This window comes from Simochromis diagramma, unplaced genomic scaffold (assembly GCF_900408965.1).
Source record: "Simochromis diagramma unplaced genomic scaffold, fSimDia1.1 OVJJ01000176.1, whole genome shotgun sequence".
Classification (NCBI taxonomy): Eukaryota; Metazoa; Chordata; class Actinopteri; order Cichliformes; family Cichlidae; genus Simochromis; species Simochromis diagramma.
Window position 1 is genome coordinate 7,045,202 of NW_024386892.1, and position 17,221 is coordinate 7,062,422.

The following is a 17,221-nucleotide window of genomic DNA, read 5'->3' on the forward strand; positions in this document are numbered from 1 at the left end:
ACACACACACACACACACACACACACACACACAGGGAAACGAGGGACCAGGAGCAGATTACACAATAGACACAACCATAAACGATCAAGAAAGACGAATAGAACTCATAATAGTCATTAAACTAAAAAAATAACACATGATCCCTGGGTCACAGACCCAGGGCCATGACAAAAAGCCCAAAGTTATGGGAATCATTAAAATGAATAACTAGGGTAAATCCAGGTTGTTCTAAGTTGAGCACGCCCCTGTACGGAGATCTCTTCATTGGCTACCTTGTCAGGTTCGAGCAGATTTTAAGGTCCTGCTGCTCACCTACAAAGCTTTAAATGGATTGGCACCTTCATACCTCTCTGACCTTCTACACCTTTATGTTCCATCCCCCCTTAAAGGTTCCTAGAATCAGAAAAAAGACAACAGGAGAATTGTGGTTTTTTTACTCGTATTGCTATGTATGGCTTTTATTTATTTATCTTATTAGTTTCAAATAGCTATACATCACTTTGTTTGAAAGTGCTTTATAAATAAAGTTATTATTATTATTATTATCATATCTGTCATTCATGCACAGTTGTAGTTAGTTGTAATTTCTTAAGACTTTCTGTAACTTGTATTTTTCTTACTTTTTATTTTCTCCTTGTATTTACCTTCTACTTGTGTATATATGCCTGTTTCTATATTTCCTTTTTAAAATTGCCTATTAAAAACATTTATTTTTGTATGCAGAGAGCAAAGTGAGCTGGAGTCAAACTCCTTGTTTGTTTGCACAAACCATCATAGCAGGTAAGATGAACAGGCACATAGTTCAATGCATGATTGGGGCACAGAAAGGAATACCATCATGTACCATCATGACAAGACCCAGCACGGTTTGTATCACCAGCAGATATAGAAAGAGGCTGACATCCAGAAATCCTTTTTTTTTTTTTTTTTTCCTTTCCTTCCTTCCCTCCCCATCTCCAGCTGCCTCCCTCTTCCTGCTCCACCACAATCACCCACACATGCAGGGCCTTGGGGTAAAGGTGTGTCACCAGGGTGCAGGGGAGGCATCCCCCCCCCCGTCCCCTTCTGGCTGCCTGTGCCTCAATTTTATCTCACAACTTAGACATTCACATTACTCACACTCTCATAACACATACATATACCTGCTGCTCTCTGGCAGGTAGCTCCATGTCCTCCTGGGTTTTAAATGCACCTCAGAACACACGTGCATCAACACTACATATGAGCGGGCGGAGGGAGGTTTGGAGTCTTCTCACATCCCCGTTCTCTGCGGCCTGCTGGAGCGGGGGGGCTAGGAGGAGGAGTTGGCCGTCCGACTGGGGTCTGGAGTGTGGGGCCTCCCTGCTGCTGCGGAGTCGAGGCGGTCTGCATCTCCCCACCGCAGGGAAAAGGGTAACACCACCTGGGTCTGGGTGCAGTTTCCCCCTCCAGGGGCAAGGGTACCTAGACCCGGGGCTTAGAGTACGCTTGGGGAGTGTGATTGTGTGTACAGCGTCTCTTTATGTTTGTCTCCACGTTGGGTGTGTGTTGAGTAATTGCATATGAGAGCATGAGGGTGGGAATGGATGTTTGTATCTGTGTGTGCCTGTATGTCTGTGTCCATATGTCAGTTCGGGTATCAGACGCCACCTCTCTGGGGACATCTCAGGCCCTCCAAGGTATGGAGGCCTATCTCCCCCTACCACCACTTCCCCTGCCAGTGGCAGACGCCCTCAGACATCGATGCGTTCGTGGGTCTTTGTGTCCAGGGATGGGCGTCCAGGTACACACCGGCTCACTCCTTGGTGGCTGCTTATCGGGGCCTGGAACCTGGGGCTCGCTCGGGCCCCTTTGGGGGTGGGGTGCCCTCGGCCTCTCGGCCTGGGGCTCGGTCACTCTGGCGCAGCTGGCTGCCGGCGGAGCTCCTGGGCACGTCACTGCAACCCCCCCTGGCTTATGCTCCGCGGCTGCTGAGTGACCCCTCATCTGGGACTCTCCTCAGCTCTTTCTGGGATAGTGGCGCAGCTGCCCCTCTGTTGGTCTTCCTTGGTCTCTTGTGTTCTGAGGGCCTCTGGATGTCTGGAGTTTTGATCTCCTCCATACCTGCTTCATGCCCTTGTGGACGGGGCTGTGGCTCCCCACACCCTCTAGCAGATCATTACATGTAGGAACCTTTTAAAAACAAGCGCGTTCATGCTCACAGAAATTCTGTCGCTCGCTCTCCCTCTCTGTCTTTCACTCACATAGACACGCACACCACCACCATCAACTTTGCTAAATTGCTAATGAAAAACATTGATCGTTCTTTTTAAATCATTTTGTTAACTTTGAACTTTAGTCTATATTTGGAATGTTGACACAAATTAATATACATGTTCTTATGCTGTTCCTACTACTGATTTACAAACCACAACAGCAATATATATATTTAAAGATAGAAATATATCACACCAACCTGTCAGTGCTTTAATCCAAGGCTCTTTTTAAATGCGTTGCACTCTGAACTTATTTTTATAACTGACTGGTTTAGTTTTATTTTCTTTTTAAGACCTCAATAATATCCCACCCATCAGTCGTTTTATTTTACAATTATGTAAGAGCCTCTAAGAGCAGTGCCTGTAAACATTTTTGTGCAATCCTTAGAAAAATGAAGATAGTTTTGCTTCTTTTAGCATGACTGGTTTTACAAGTGGTCCGGTGATGGTCTGAGAAAACATATCTTTGAAGGGTTGAACAGACCTCAGTGTGTCAGCCAACAGTACCTTGACTTCTGGTAAATCCTCAGACCCATTATGAGACCTTATACTGGTCATAATTTTGTTGTACATGTAAAATGCAATAAAGGGCTATTCTATTCTATTCTATTCTATTCTATTCTATTCTATTCCATATCCCTGAGTTCCTCCTGGTACATGTCTCATGTAGCCAGAGTGTGTAGGTAGTTGGTGATGGTGAAAGCACTCATCTCAGGCCCTCGCTTTCACCAGACCTGAATCCATTTGAGAGCTTCTGGGACATTTTGTTTTATGCATTTGATGCTGCCAAATTGTGCCACAGATTGTCCAAGGAATCCCTTCATCCAGTATAGGATCCCCCAGGATCTAGTGTCACATAGGGAGCCACATTATGATTTTTGTTGTGATTTTGGTTTTCACTGGTTTCCTGTTATGTCATTTTGGTCTATCAAGATCGAAGTGCCATTTACAGTTAGGTTGATATATGGTTAATATATATTTGGACACAATCTGTTTGTTTTTTTTACCTGTTAACCAAAAAATATTCCAATTATAGTTATATAACAGATGTGGACATAATGTGTAGACTCTCAGCTGTCATTTGAAGGTATCAACATTCAAATTGGATGAATGGTTTAGGGGTTTCAGCTTCTTTTCAAAGGGCCTATGTCTTTTTAAAGGGACGTTATATCATTATCAGTTAAGCAGATAAAAAGCCTGGAGTGCATTTCAGGTGTGGTGCTTGCATTTGGAAGATTTTGCTGTTAATAGACAACATGCGGTCAAAGCACCTCTCCATGTGGGTGAAACAAACCATCCTTAAGCTGTGAAAGAAAAAAAAACAATCTGAGAAATTGCTACAATAGTAAGAGTGGCAAAATCTACAGTTTGGTCCATCCTGAGAAAGAAAGAAAGCACTGATGAACTCAGCGCTGCAAAAAGACCTGGACATCCATGGAAGACAACAGGATGATGATGATGTGAGACGGGGCAGAAGCAGTCGAATGAATTCTGAGGTGTTCAGAGACATCCTGTCTGCTCACATCCAGCTAAATGCAGTCAAACTGATTGGATGGCGTTTCATAATACAGATGGAAAATGAATAACAACAACCAAAAAAAAGGCTAAAGCAACCCAGTGTCATGGTTCTAGGTCATTGTGACCCATTTTGAGTCTCTTGTGTTTGATATTTTATATTATGGTTTATGTTCTGAGTCCTTTGTTGTGCTGTTTTGATTATTGTAGTTTTCATTGTTACCCTAGGTTCGATTATGGCTGTTACAGTTTTAGTTCTTAGGTTTTGTTATGTGGCTTCCCTCTGTTCCATGTTGTGTCTACTCTGTGCCTTTCTGTCCCATGGTTCAGGTCTCTATGTTCTGAGACTTAACAGTCTCTGTTAAGTTTACGTGTCTAGAGTTCAGTCAGTGTGTTTCCTGTTTTACTTTAAAGGTCCATGTCTCATGTCAGTGTTTCTAGCTTTGCTTCCCTTGTTTCGTCCTGCCTAATTACTCCCAGCTGTGCTCTCCTTCTGTCTCATTCTCCTCCTTATCCCTCAATGTATTAAAGCCCTGTGTTTCTCTTTATTAGTGTTGTGCTCTCCCTCATACTTGTGTCATAAGGGTATCATTGCCAGCAAAATATTTTCAACCAAGTGTTAGAAATCAACATTTTATTTTCAGTTATTTAATTTGTCCAATTACTTTTGAGCCTCTGAAATGAAGAGAATGTGTTAAGAAATCCTTTAGTTCCTTTTATCAAATCTTTTTGTTCAACCCACTGAATTAAAGCTGAAAGTCTGCACTTCAACAGCATCTCAGTTGTTTCATTTGTTCTGTGTTTACCAATGTCCAAGGAGCACTACCCATTCTTCAGTTAGATAAATAAAACTAAATTAAAAAAAAAATTCTCCTTACATTTCTGTATTCTCTAAACAATCCTTGTTGCAATTAACTATTTCATATTTTAAATATTTGATTTGATTTGATATACCTTTATTAGTCCCACAAGGGGAAATTTCATAAGCTGTTTAAAAATCTTTTACCAGTCCCCCAAGAAGAGTCAACAGCCTGTCTATTTTCTTGCTTTTCCTCTCTCCATTTCTAAGCTACCTAAATCTAAAGATTTATCAAAAGTTTGTTAACTTGTAGGATGAAAAGATAACACACATACCGACTTTGCATGTTTTTAATCAAACTGGAAAAAATGAGAAAAGAGAGAAGCAAGGCGGTGCCAATGCAAAATCCTGCAGAAAAAGTAAGTAAAAGTTCATCAGAGTCCCAAACACAACCCTCCTAAGCAGATGAAAATTATAATTTCCTAGCTGATATACGTCTGACCATTTCCACCTCCACATCTCAAAACGTGGACTTTTATCTCTCGGCCTGCAATATTCTCTTGGCCACTGAATGAAGGATGATACACCCAAGGAAACTGGGGCCCTGTGGAAACAAAAATATATCACTTTGGGCCCACCACTTTAATATTGCAAAATCAATATTTTGCTTTGATAAATAGATTTATGTTTATTTTTTGCAAGCTTGATGAGAGCTTTGCAAGCCATTTGTTACATATCTTTTTTGAACATTGATTAGTACTATACACCAACTACAAATATTTTTAACTTTTAAATGGCGTAAAACACCAATTTAAGCACTTACTTATAATAATAAAGTAATGGCAAATATAACTTCTTTGAATATCAGTTTTAAATGAGGTATAGCCAACTGAAATATACCACTGTAAAAAGACTTAGTGAAACTCAGGTTTTAATATGATTTATCTTACTGAATTGTGCTAAATATATGCAAAACAATACAGTCGTGGCCAAAAGTTTTGAGAATGACACAAATACTGGTTTTCACAAAGTTTGCTGCTTCAGTTTTTATAATAGCAATTTCCATATACTCTAGAATGTTATGAAGAGTGATCAGATGAATTGCAAAATCCTTCTTTGCCATGAAAATGAACTTAATCTCAAAATTCAATTTCCACTGCATTTCAGCATTCAGCATTTCATGCCATAAAAGGACCTGCTGAGATCATTTCAATAATGTTCTCATCAACTCAGGTGAGAATGTTGACAAGCACAAGGCTGGAGATCATTATGTTATGCTGACTGAGTTAGAATAGCAGACTGGATGCATTAAAAGGAGGGTGATGCTTGAAGTCGTTATTCTTCCTATTAAACATGATTACCTACAAGGAAACACATGTAGCCTTCATTGTGTTGCATAAAAAGGGCTTCACAGGCAAGGATGCTATTGCTACTAAGACTGCACCTAAATCAACCATATATCAGATCATCAAGAACTTCAAGGAAAGAGGTTCAATTATTGTTAAGAAGGCTTCAGGGCGCCCAAGAAAGTCCAGCAAGCGCCTGGATGGTCTCCTAAAGATGATTCAGCTGCGGTATCAAAGTGCCACCAGTGCAGAGCTTGCTCAGGAATGGCAGCAGGCAGGTGTGAGTCTATCTGCACGCACAGTGAGGCGAAGACTTTTAGAAGATGGCCAGATGTCAAGAAGGGAAGCAAAGAAGCCACTTCTCTCCAAAAAAAACATGAGGGACGAACTGATTTTCTGCAAAAAGTACAGCGAGTGGACTGCTGAGGAGTGGGGTAAAGTCATTTTCTCTGATGAAGCCCTTTCCGATTGTTTGGGGCATCTGGAAAAAGGACTGTCCAGAGAAGAAAAGGTGAGCGCTACCATCAGTCCTGTCTCATGCCAACAGTAAAGCATCCTGAGAGCATTCATGTGTGGGGCTGCTTCTCATCCAAGGGAGTGGGCTCACTCACAATTTTGCTAAAAAACAGCCATGAATAAAGAATGGTACCAAAACATCCTTTGAAAGCAACTTCTTCCAACCATCTAAGAACAGTTTGATGAAGAACAATGCCTTTTCCAGCATGATGGATCACCATGCCATAACGCCAAAGTGATACCTAAGTAGCTCGGGGAACAAGTTCATATCTCATTTTGGGTCCGTGGCCAGGGAACTCCCCAGACCTCAGTCCAATTGAGAACTTGTGGTCAATCCTCAAGAGGCAGGTGGGCAAACAAAAACCCACTAATTCTGACAAACTCCAAGCATTGATTATGAAAGAATGGGTTGCCATCAGTTAGGATTTGGCCCAGAAGTTGATTGACAACATGCCAGGGCGAATTGCAGAGGTCTTGAAAAAGAAGGGCCAACACTGCAAATATTGACTCTTTGCATAAACGTGATGTAATTCTCAATAAAAGCATTTAAAACTTATGAAGTGCTTGTTTTATACTTCAATACATCACAGAAACAACTGACACAAAGATCTAAAAACACTGAAGCAGCAAACTTTGTGAAAACTAATATTTGTGTCATTCTCAAAACTTTTGGCCATGACTGTACACACTCATCCAAGGGGCTTCCTGCCAGTTAGAAAACATTGTTTGACATAAAAGAACTCACCTATGCTTCTTCAGTTATCAGTGGGGTTAGTGCTAGGAGTGTTGGTATGGAGAGTTTGGAGTTTAACAGCTGAGCCTGAGCAAGAGGCTTGATCTCTTTGCTCTGGCAGCAGTTAGGCAGATGCAGGAAAAAGTATTTTAGTAGACATATGTACAAAGAGTCTGTCTGCACTGATTACATGTTGGCTAAAATAACACCAAAACATTATTTTCTGTTAAAAAATGAAGTAAGCTAATGAACAATAGGAGAATCTTTCATGGACACTTTCTATGAGTGTAATTTCCACCTGTCTCACTTTTGTTTTTTGAAACACAGACTTTACTTTGAGTATAGCTATTCTATTGTCTCTTTCTCCTGTAGAGGTACAGTTCTAGTGCTCACGGTCAGCTGAGTAATCATAATTATTCATAATGATAACGACTAATTGACTCTTAGTCATTGGCCCTTAGAATCATCATCACCTTTCTCTCCTGCACCCCTGCCAGCACATATGCGCACACCAAAGCATAAAACACAATAATTTCTCATTATCACTTAAAAAAATAATATACAATCAGAATACTGGTAACAATGTCACTTAATTAATGTCAATTAATATAATATCATAACATTCCAATAATACTTTTTGTGTGTGAAATACATGACATTTAAAGACAAAAACAAGTTGTAAATTGTAATTTATTTATCATTGTTATAATTTCTACTGAATATATGTTAAAGTGAACAGGTACCTGTAGAAGCACTTTGTTGATCCATGATGCATTTTATGATCAGGACTGAGGCCAAGACCAAGACCAAGCAAAGTCCAGCCAACTAAAACAAAGAACAGAGATAAAGAATGGAAGAAAAACCCCATTTAGAATCAAACCTGTCATAAATGCTGTATTACCACATTTTGCAGGGAGCATATTATTTCATTTTACATATCAATTTTCCTTAACATTTTAAAAAAAGCAATTTTTATTTACCTGAGAGTGAAAGTACCAGTCCTGAGATTTCTTCAGACTTTCCTGATATAAGGGACCATTTTCTGGTTCACACCATTTCAGTGGGGCAGCTTTGTCAGCAGTTACATACCTGCCTGACCAATCAGTCATTGCACAAGCAATGTAGCGGCCATCAAAGACCAACAGGATCATCCAGACAAATGTAGGGATGCAGCAGTGAAAGAATCTCTTCGCATCGCCTTTGTCACATGAGCACTTCAGTCCTTGAACTGAAGCCATCAGCACAAAGGCCAAAATCCCTGGAAAGATGAAGAATGTAGCCACAAACCAACCATTCCAGCATTTCCCTTTACAGGGACACTCAAACTCTGTCTCCACCAACCTTTCCAGGACCGTCAAAATAAAGCCAAACACAACATTTGATGCAAGTGGGCCATTTTGAAATTCTCTTTTCACTCTTTTGATCCATTCTTGTTTTCCTTCTTTACTCGCTTCTGCAGGCATAGACAAAACCAAAGATTAAAAGTCAGAGAGATAATAATTTGATAATTCTAAAGATACTTTTTCTGTGATATATTAGTACTAGTCATTTGACTGTAATGCTCATTAGATATGAATCACAAGTTAATTTCCCTAACTTGGCGTACCACAGGCCCAGGAGAGCGCAAGTACAGACAAGTACGCATATTGAGAAACGGCCAGTACTCCCCTTATGATCCCCTTGCTTGCTCACGCTGGGCAGGGAGAGCAGATCCCAGTTGACCCGATTCCATTTCAGCCAGAGCGACATGGAAGTAGTGACGTTTTATTTTTGTGAAAAAGTGAAAGATGAGTGTCTTTAAATTATCGCCCAGTTCGTGGGTTTAAACAGAAAATTATACTTTTAGTACTTTCTTATGACGTATTGAGGGGGGTTTATTCAACAAACCAAAGACTTTTTGCCAATAAGAGGATAATCATGTCTGTGTAAAGCCTATTCATAAAACTTTGATGCTCAGCATACCACATTCTCAACAAATAAATGGCTTCGTGTTAATTTCCAGACGTCCTACAAAAATACTATTTGCTCTGATTGTTGCACATTGCCAAAAGTTATGCCTGCTGGAAAGAAAAATACACCTTTCTGAGTACATTACCGAAAACGATTGTCTTTTTTATTATTATAAAACACATTTCTGTGGCTGAAAGACAAGAATGTGGGATACTGTTTGTCCATTATTTTGACAGGGGGAACAGATTGTGGCAGGGTCAGCCTGACATATTCTGTAGGAAATAACTACCTTGGCATGACACCGGCACAACCGCAGCGTATGGACATCTAAAAAAAACAAAAGAAAAAAAACACCAACCCACTTTAAACCCTGAGTATGGTACACGTTTTGCGCCTTTCTTCTATTTTTATGCGACATTTCCTGGTGATTAATATACGAATAGAATTGCCTTTCATGCGTTACTGTCCAGGCTCAAATTGGTTTGACGTTTGAAGGTTGGCCGTGGCTTGAAATAACTAAACTAAAAGTAGCAAGCATGTTCTGAAAATGTAAGGAGTAGAAAGTAGATATTTGTTTTAAAATATAGGGAGGAAAAGTCAGAAGTTGTCAGTAAAATAAATACTCAAGTAAAGTACAGATAGCCTAAGTGAAAATTCTGATTTATTACTTCCCACTAGGGCTGGGTATCGTCACTGATTTCTAGAATCGATTCAATTCCGATTCACAAGGTCCCGAATCGATTCGATCCACGATTCGATTTAATTCGATTCGATTCGATTCAATTCGATTTGAATCTGGGAAATTTTGACAGTCAGAAATATTATAATTCAGATAAGTACATTACATATTTTTGTATCTATAAAAAGGAAGCTGACACACGCAAGACTTTATCAAAGGTGTGAGCATCACAGCAGATGCCTTTGTGTCAAAGTAGCTGAGGATAAAACACAGAAAAACACGAAGGCGATTTTCCTGGCCTAGAATTTATAAAAATATTCTGCAGTACATCAAAAACGAAAGAAAACCATTAATCAGCATATGAACATTACCTCTGAAGTTACAGGGGTTTTATTAGAGACACGGCGTTTTGCATTTTGCATAATTTTAAAAAGTTTACATTTGTTTAGCATTGAACAGCAGAAATTAGGTTTTCTTTTCGGAAGTATATAAAACGAAAAAAAAAAACGTAGGCCGACAGCGCTGTAAACAACGGTAGACTTGTGCGTAACAAGCAAGCGAATAATGAAGTACAGAGAGAGAGAGAGAGAGAGAGAGAGAGAGCTGTGCATCATGGTGGAAGCAAAACAGTAAAAGTAAGAGTGAATACATGACGATGTTTATGTGAAGCGTAGTTTGGATCTTCTTTTGCTGCTGGTTCGGTAAATATTGTTTGGAGAGAGATCAAACTAACAGCTTTAGAATCAGCGCATAAAGGGCGTGAACACAAAGCACGGACCCGCCGACAGATCAGAATCAGTGAGCTGTCGGCTTTCAGCCCCGACTGTGAGAAAGTCACATCTAACTGATTCTGATCCGCGGGGTGCGCTGTGTGTTTAAGTCTTTGTGCAGAATCCGTGTTCCTGCTCTCATTTACTGTCTTAGCTGTTTGGTGGTTGTTGAAAGTTTGTGAGATTTCACCTGAGATTCTGGCATTTCGGGCAAAATAAATTTATATTAAAAAATCGATTCAGGATTTTAATGAATCGATTTTACGTTATCCAAGCCAGAATCGATTTTAATCGATAAATCGATTATAAAAACCCACCCCTACTTCCCACCTCTGCACTTTTAGTCCATGTCAGTTCATGAGCAGCAAACAGACATGGGACTTTGTAAAAAAAATCTCAGATGAGATAAATACATTACAGATTCTTCTTTTTCACTAATTTTGTTTAATACTAATTACGATTTCAATTTCTGAATAAAATTATATACATTACAAATTTCTGATGCTTTGTTAATTATTTGATCTACAAACCAACAGTATTTATAAATGTTTCAGTATTTACAAAGATTCAAATAAGCTGCACCAACCTTCAATCATTTGATCCACCCCAAATATACTCTCCTACGTTTTAGATGCTCTTCGCTGTGAACACTGAAACAACTGCTTGGTTGAGTTTCAGTTTTTCATCTCAACCATCATAAGACACGCCTCTCTAACTTTGTTTGTACTTTCTGTTTCTTTGTAGTTTTCTCTTTCTTTAGCTTTAAGAAAACTTCTCTATGCATTATTAAAGTGGACATGAAACTAGATGTATAAAGGCCCTGCACAAAAAAAAATTAGACTGTCTGTGAAGCTGGATTTTTTTAAAAAGCGCTTAAAGCTTTTAGTACATGTTTGGCCCTTTCTTGTGCCAATACAGAAAGTTACATTACCGGGTTGGTTGGGTAGTTGGTTTGTTTCATCAATAGACACAAAACAGTTTTTAATGGTAACAAACTAGAGGTAGAACCAATAATTCAGAGGAAAATAACTGCACACATCAGTTTAAAGGTGTCACTTGTTCCTGGGTGCAACAACTATTAAGAAACAAAGGGTATGCTGTCCACTTTCCCTCTTTCTTTCTCTTTTATTGTTATGTTACTCATCAGCTTGTTTCTTCACTGGAAATTTTACTAGAATCATTCATCTCTGTACTTTTTTATACATATCTCTGTACAATTTTTCTATACATATTTCTGTACATTGTTACCTGTATATACAAACTTCAGTTCCTTATGTATATAGGACCACTTTGTGTCTTCCTTCTATATTTTATATTCCCCTTGCTATAAGAACTGTGTAACACCCAAATTTCTCATTCGTGGGATAATAAAGGTTTATTCTATTCTATTCTATTCTATTCTATTCTATTCTAAGCAGTAAGTGGTTCTTTGCTGTTTGACTAGCTGCAAAGGGCCGCAATAAACTAAAGGAAAAAAATTCACGAAAGATGTGAAGTTTTTCTGGAGAAATAAAAACGTACTAGAACAGAAGCACAGGTGACAAGCTAATAGTGAAAAGTTAACATTTATGTAAACATGTATGTATGGTATTATATGAATGTGTGTCCAAAAATCCAGTTTCAAAACACATGAAAAGCTGAAAAGTGTGTTGTCTTGTGTTAACTAATTATTGTGGAAAGTAACAGCCACAGTGATACAGTGGTGATTAAAATGTGTTCATAATTTGTAAATTGAGAATTCATCTTGTAAGTCATGGCACACTACTCTCCCCCAATAAGCTATCTGAATAACTTTGGTAATACTGGCCCTGTATTTACTTACTATTGGATCGATACCAAAATTTGTAGTGTGGCACAGCACTACTGTGAATGAGGGAAAGTGTAAATACTGAATGTTATTGTTGAAACTTCCAGGCAAGTGTATAAATTTTAAATGACAAGATATACATGTTCAAATAGTGTCAATGAACAACTTCAGGTTGTCCTGTAATCATCATGAAGCTATAATTTGAAATACAATAATACATTATGTTTTTGTACAAAGTATCGGTATCGGATCAGTATCGTTGATACATCCCCGAATTTTACTTGGTATTGGATGGGAAAGGAAATCAGTGGTATTGCACATCACTAGCCTGCACCTGTGGTCTTGTCTGGTGTGGTATACCCCAGCCTCTACGGATCTTGTACTTAGAGCTTGTTCCTGTGCTGCCATGATTAGTGCCTCTGTTTTGTCTTTCAGTCCAGCTTTGTCCAGACACTGGTAGGATTTCTGGATGTCAGCCACTTCCTCTATCTGCCAGTGGTACATACCGTGCAGGGGCCTGTCCTTCCATAATGGCTCCTCCTCTTGCGCCTACCATATTCTATCTACTGCTGTAGGAGTGCACGATAAGTAAAACACTTTTTATATTATTATTATTATTTTATTATTATTATTATTATTATTATTATTATTATTATTATTATGGGTCATTCCTAGATAATCGATTGCTCTGAACTGGTGGTAGTGTGGACTTGGATTTTTCTGTCACCAACTATACTTTTAATAATGATTTAGCTGTGAATGTAGTACTGTAGTCTTCACATATCTGACATGTCTGATCAGGTTGTCAATATAGAACATGTTTTCAAAAGTGCAGATCTAGAAGGGTGGTAGGTGCCACCCTAACATAATCTCTTGCTACCCCTAGTCCCACCCTAGTTTTGCATATGACAGTGTTGTTTATTAAAATAAGAAAACATTAACACTTTGATCCTAACTACAGTTAACTCTGAATATAAATTCTTAACCTCAATATATTGCATAGTATAAATACAGTATGTCAATGAAAAAAATCACTGTAAATTCAGATATATGAGGTTGTGCTGAAAAGAATGATACCAAGGGGAAAAAAAACAAAATAAAAATTTGACGGTGAAATACAAAAGTAAAATCAAATCAAAATCAAAAGTGGTCAAAAATGGCCAAATATATTTTGGACCAAAGAGGGTCAACCCAACAAATCATTAAATATTAAGTAATTGTTTGTTCACGGCGGTGCCGATTTCTGGAATTTTGTGCAAATTTAAACATGTAACAATTTGATTTTTTTTCTAACCAAAAACAATGTGAAACCCAAGTTAGGTTAGGCTTGTAAACGATCCATACCATTGTGGCGGAGGTGTGGTCCCGGGCGCAGCTGCAGGGGAGGAGTGGTGCAGTGGGCTCAACGGGGCGGTGCTGGAGGTGCCGGTGAAAACAGCTGATGGCGATTTGGACTGATAATGGTTTCCTTCCCTTTTTATAGTGAGACGGAGAGGAGCGGAGAGAGAGGGAAATCAGCTGGGACTGACAGCTGTCAGACTGTGTTCAGTCATAACCGGGGAAAATTGTAAATAAATGTGGAACCTGGTGATAAAGACCTGTGTGTGGGTGTACCTGTGTATAGTGCATTTCACAGCCATCTTGTCTAACATTCTGGATTAAATACTTATTGGTCTACATACTTATTAATTATACAGGCTATACAGTACATAAAATCAAAATTCACATGTTTTATGTAACTGAAATGTTGAATTCTGTGGTCTACAGAAAATAATGAAGTTGTATCAATCAATCAATTTATTTATAAGCACATTTAAAAACAACACAGGTTCACCAAAGTGCTGTAGATCGTATAAAAAAGTAGAAACACACAAACACACACACAGACCAAAACAAAAATTGAGTCACAATTAAACGCTAGTGAGTAATAATGAGTTTTCAGAAAAAATTTTCTCTAGATCTGCCCCTGCTAGGTTGGGTCAACATTTTGTAGTTTCCATGCCCTCACAGCAGCTGGCTAACTCTTCGCTGCTGCTGCTACACCTGTGCGATTCCAAATCACTGCCACTGCATCCAGCTCCACCCACTATAGAGTTGTCCCAGCAGTTGGTGTCTGTGTCTCCACCCACATCTGCTGATGCTGGTCCCCAGCCAGAGTCTGGATCCCCATTGGATCTTGTTCGCTGACACGAGGCTTTTCAAGAAAGCTAATCCCTTACGTTCCTCATGAGAATGAACTGGTTTTAATTAAGACTGTGTGTGTGTGAGCCCAGAACTATTTAAGGTTAAGCTAGTCATGTGGATTGAGAGAGGAAATCCATTTTTTGTTTATGACCTGGCAAATTTTAAGCCTGTGTTTTCTTTTCATAGGCTCTACATTTCTGTGAACTTTTTTGATTCTGTGTTTTGTTTTCCTGAGCCAGCCAGAGACTATGTTTTGTGTTGCTGGGCTGGCCAAGTCATAAGTTGTGTTGTGCAGGGCTAGACTGTGACAAGTCTACACAAGCCTTGTTTCAATGGCTATATATTGGTCTGCTCAGTTGCCAGTTATCATCTTGCTTATGTAGACACTAAAGCCAGTGCGCCAGAATGTCATACTAAAGAGGTTCTTTTTAAATACAAGGGGGAGCAAGAGAGTCAGAAACTCGGGGCACAGTCATGATGCAGGTCAAGAATAACAAACAATTCTAAAAAACATAAACAATAAAATGTTACCAAGGTACTTAAATCCCCCAGGAATAAACATACTCAATGCCAAACAAAACTTATGAAACGCAATATTCTATGCGCACTAAAATCCCACCCCGTCCCACGATGTAACTGTCCCACAACCAAGGACGAATGTTTGTTATGTGTCCACAAGCAGGACAGAAATTCTTCTTCCAGAGCGGGGTCAATGCCAGCCTCGTCCCAGGCAGACGAGAAGAAGCCTCCTTTCCCCCGTCTTGTCCCTCCACTGGGCTCATGACATCCCAGCTTGCAATCTGCGCTGTAGTCTGTCGCTCGATGCCACTGTGGCTCCCCTCGCGTCATCGACCTGTAAGTAAACAAATAGGGGCCATCGTCCCAGAAGCTGGATTGGCTAATAGCCATGGTGACCCTCTCCCAACATGGCTGCACCCAGTGAACAGCAGTGGAGACACTACTAACAAATGCAGGCAGAGGTGTACCTCTGCCCTGCTGTCGATCACATGCATTGTTTCCTACTGTCATCGTTCCTGCTACTGGGTTGCCAAGTCACGCTGACCGGTCCGTCTCCAAATGAGCCATTGCACCCCACGATCATGCAGCAGGTCCCTCTTTTCCACGCTGGCTTTCATGTGTTCCTCTTCATTGGCCAATTTTACAGGTTATGTTTTGTTTATCATTCAGGTCATAGTGGTGGTATACTCAAAGTATGCAACTCTGGTGGCAAGTGTGGGAGAATGTTACACTGGATTTATCTGGTGTACAAATATTTTCAGATTGATGTGGTCTGAGAAATTTACTTTGCAGCCAGGGCTATACCATAAAGGGAGTTTAACATTCCCTGATATCTATTCCTTGTCTGACTTTAAAAGAAGGAAATGAAAGTGCCATATAAAAAAGTATGATAGCACTTTCTTTTACAGCTTGGTAAATGTTTTTTTTTTTTTTTTGCCTGTCCCGTTTGGCTCTTTTGGCATCAGAATTATTGTCTAAAGGCGAAGAAAGATGCCCAACGGATTTACTTTACCAAATGGACCATCCCAGCCTTGCCGTAATGGTCCATTTGATTCACCTTTTATTGTTTATTTTATTTTCACTTGCTGAATACGGGACAGACTTGACTGGGGGAAAGAAGGGGAGAAAGAAAGAGGGAAAGAAAAACAGCTGAGAAGAGGGACGGGGGAGAAGGGCAAAAAACAAAAACCAACAGAATAAGCAGAGAAAAAAATACATATACATCACCTGGATCACCTGTTGAGAAAGAAAAAAGAAAACAAGCAGAAGAAAACGAGAGTAATAGAATAAACAACATCACAATGATATATGGGAATATGACAGTAAATACTAAATATTAAACATTATTGTGCAGCACGTAAGATCGACAGCACACAGTGTGCTTTGAGGTAGGAGCCAAAAAGGGTGTAGTTTGTGGGTGTGATCACCCGTGTGTACACCTGTGAGCATGGACGCGCTTGTTTTTTAAAAGGTTCCTTCATGTAATGATCTGCTAGAGGGTGTGGGGGGGCCACTGCCCCGTCCTCCAGGGCATGAAGCAGGTATGGAGGAGATCAAAACTCCAGACATCCAGAGGCCCTCAGAACACAAGAGACCAAGGAAGACCAACAGAGGGGCAGCCGCGCCACTGTCCCAGAAAGAGCTGAGGAGAGTCCCAGATGAGGGCTCACTCAGCAGCCGCGGAGCAGAAGCCAGGGGGGTTGCAGTGATGCGCCCGTGAGCTCTGCTGGCAGCCAGCTGTGCCTGAGTGACCTCCGAAGTGGCCCGAGCGAGCCCCAAATCTGAGACCAGAAGTTTAGGTCTAAGTTAACTGATAAATCCGCTTCCCATTTTGCAATAGGAAGTGATATTGATTCATCTGTTTTAGAAAGCATTCTGTATATTTTGGATAGTAATTTGGGGGTTTTAAGAGTAAGAAATTGAACCACACTTGGTGGTGTTTGTAGTTCAACTTGACCCGGTTTAAATTTCTTTTTTATTATGGATTTAATTTGTTGATATTCTAAAAATCTTTTCTTGTTGATCCCATATTGTGTAACTAGTCTGTCAAATGAAATAAATTCTGTTCCTTCTAGTATATGTTCTACATATTTGATTCCTTTACCACTCCAATCAGAAAAGTGTATCATATTATTGTTTTGTAATATGTCAGGGTTGTTCCAGATAGGT

The 17,221-nt window shown here is 39.7% G+C and overlaps 1 protein-coding gene across 1 annotated transcript; it reads right to left on the reverse strand.

Moving 5' to 3' along the window:
* Window positions 1–4,884: 4,884 nt before the first annotated feature.
* LOC120734974 lies at window positions 4,885–11,236 on the reverse strand. Its single transcript, XM_040034107.1, has 5 exons — window positions 11,129–11,236; window positions 8,124–8,596; window positions 7,887–7,968; window positions 7,156–7,257; window positions 4,885–5,152 (listed from the first exon to the last, which is right to left on the reverse strand). Exons 1-4 carry the CDS (start codon window positions 11,136–11,138, stop codon window positions 7,166–7,168), a joined length of 657 nt encoding a protein of 218 aa, XP_039890041.1. The 5' UTR covers window positions 11,139–11,236; the 3' UTR covers window positions 4,885–5,152; window positions 7,156–7,165.
* Between the last annotated feature and the right edge of the window lie 5,985 nt (window positions 11,237–17,221).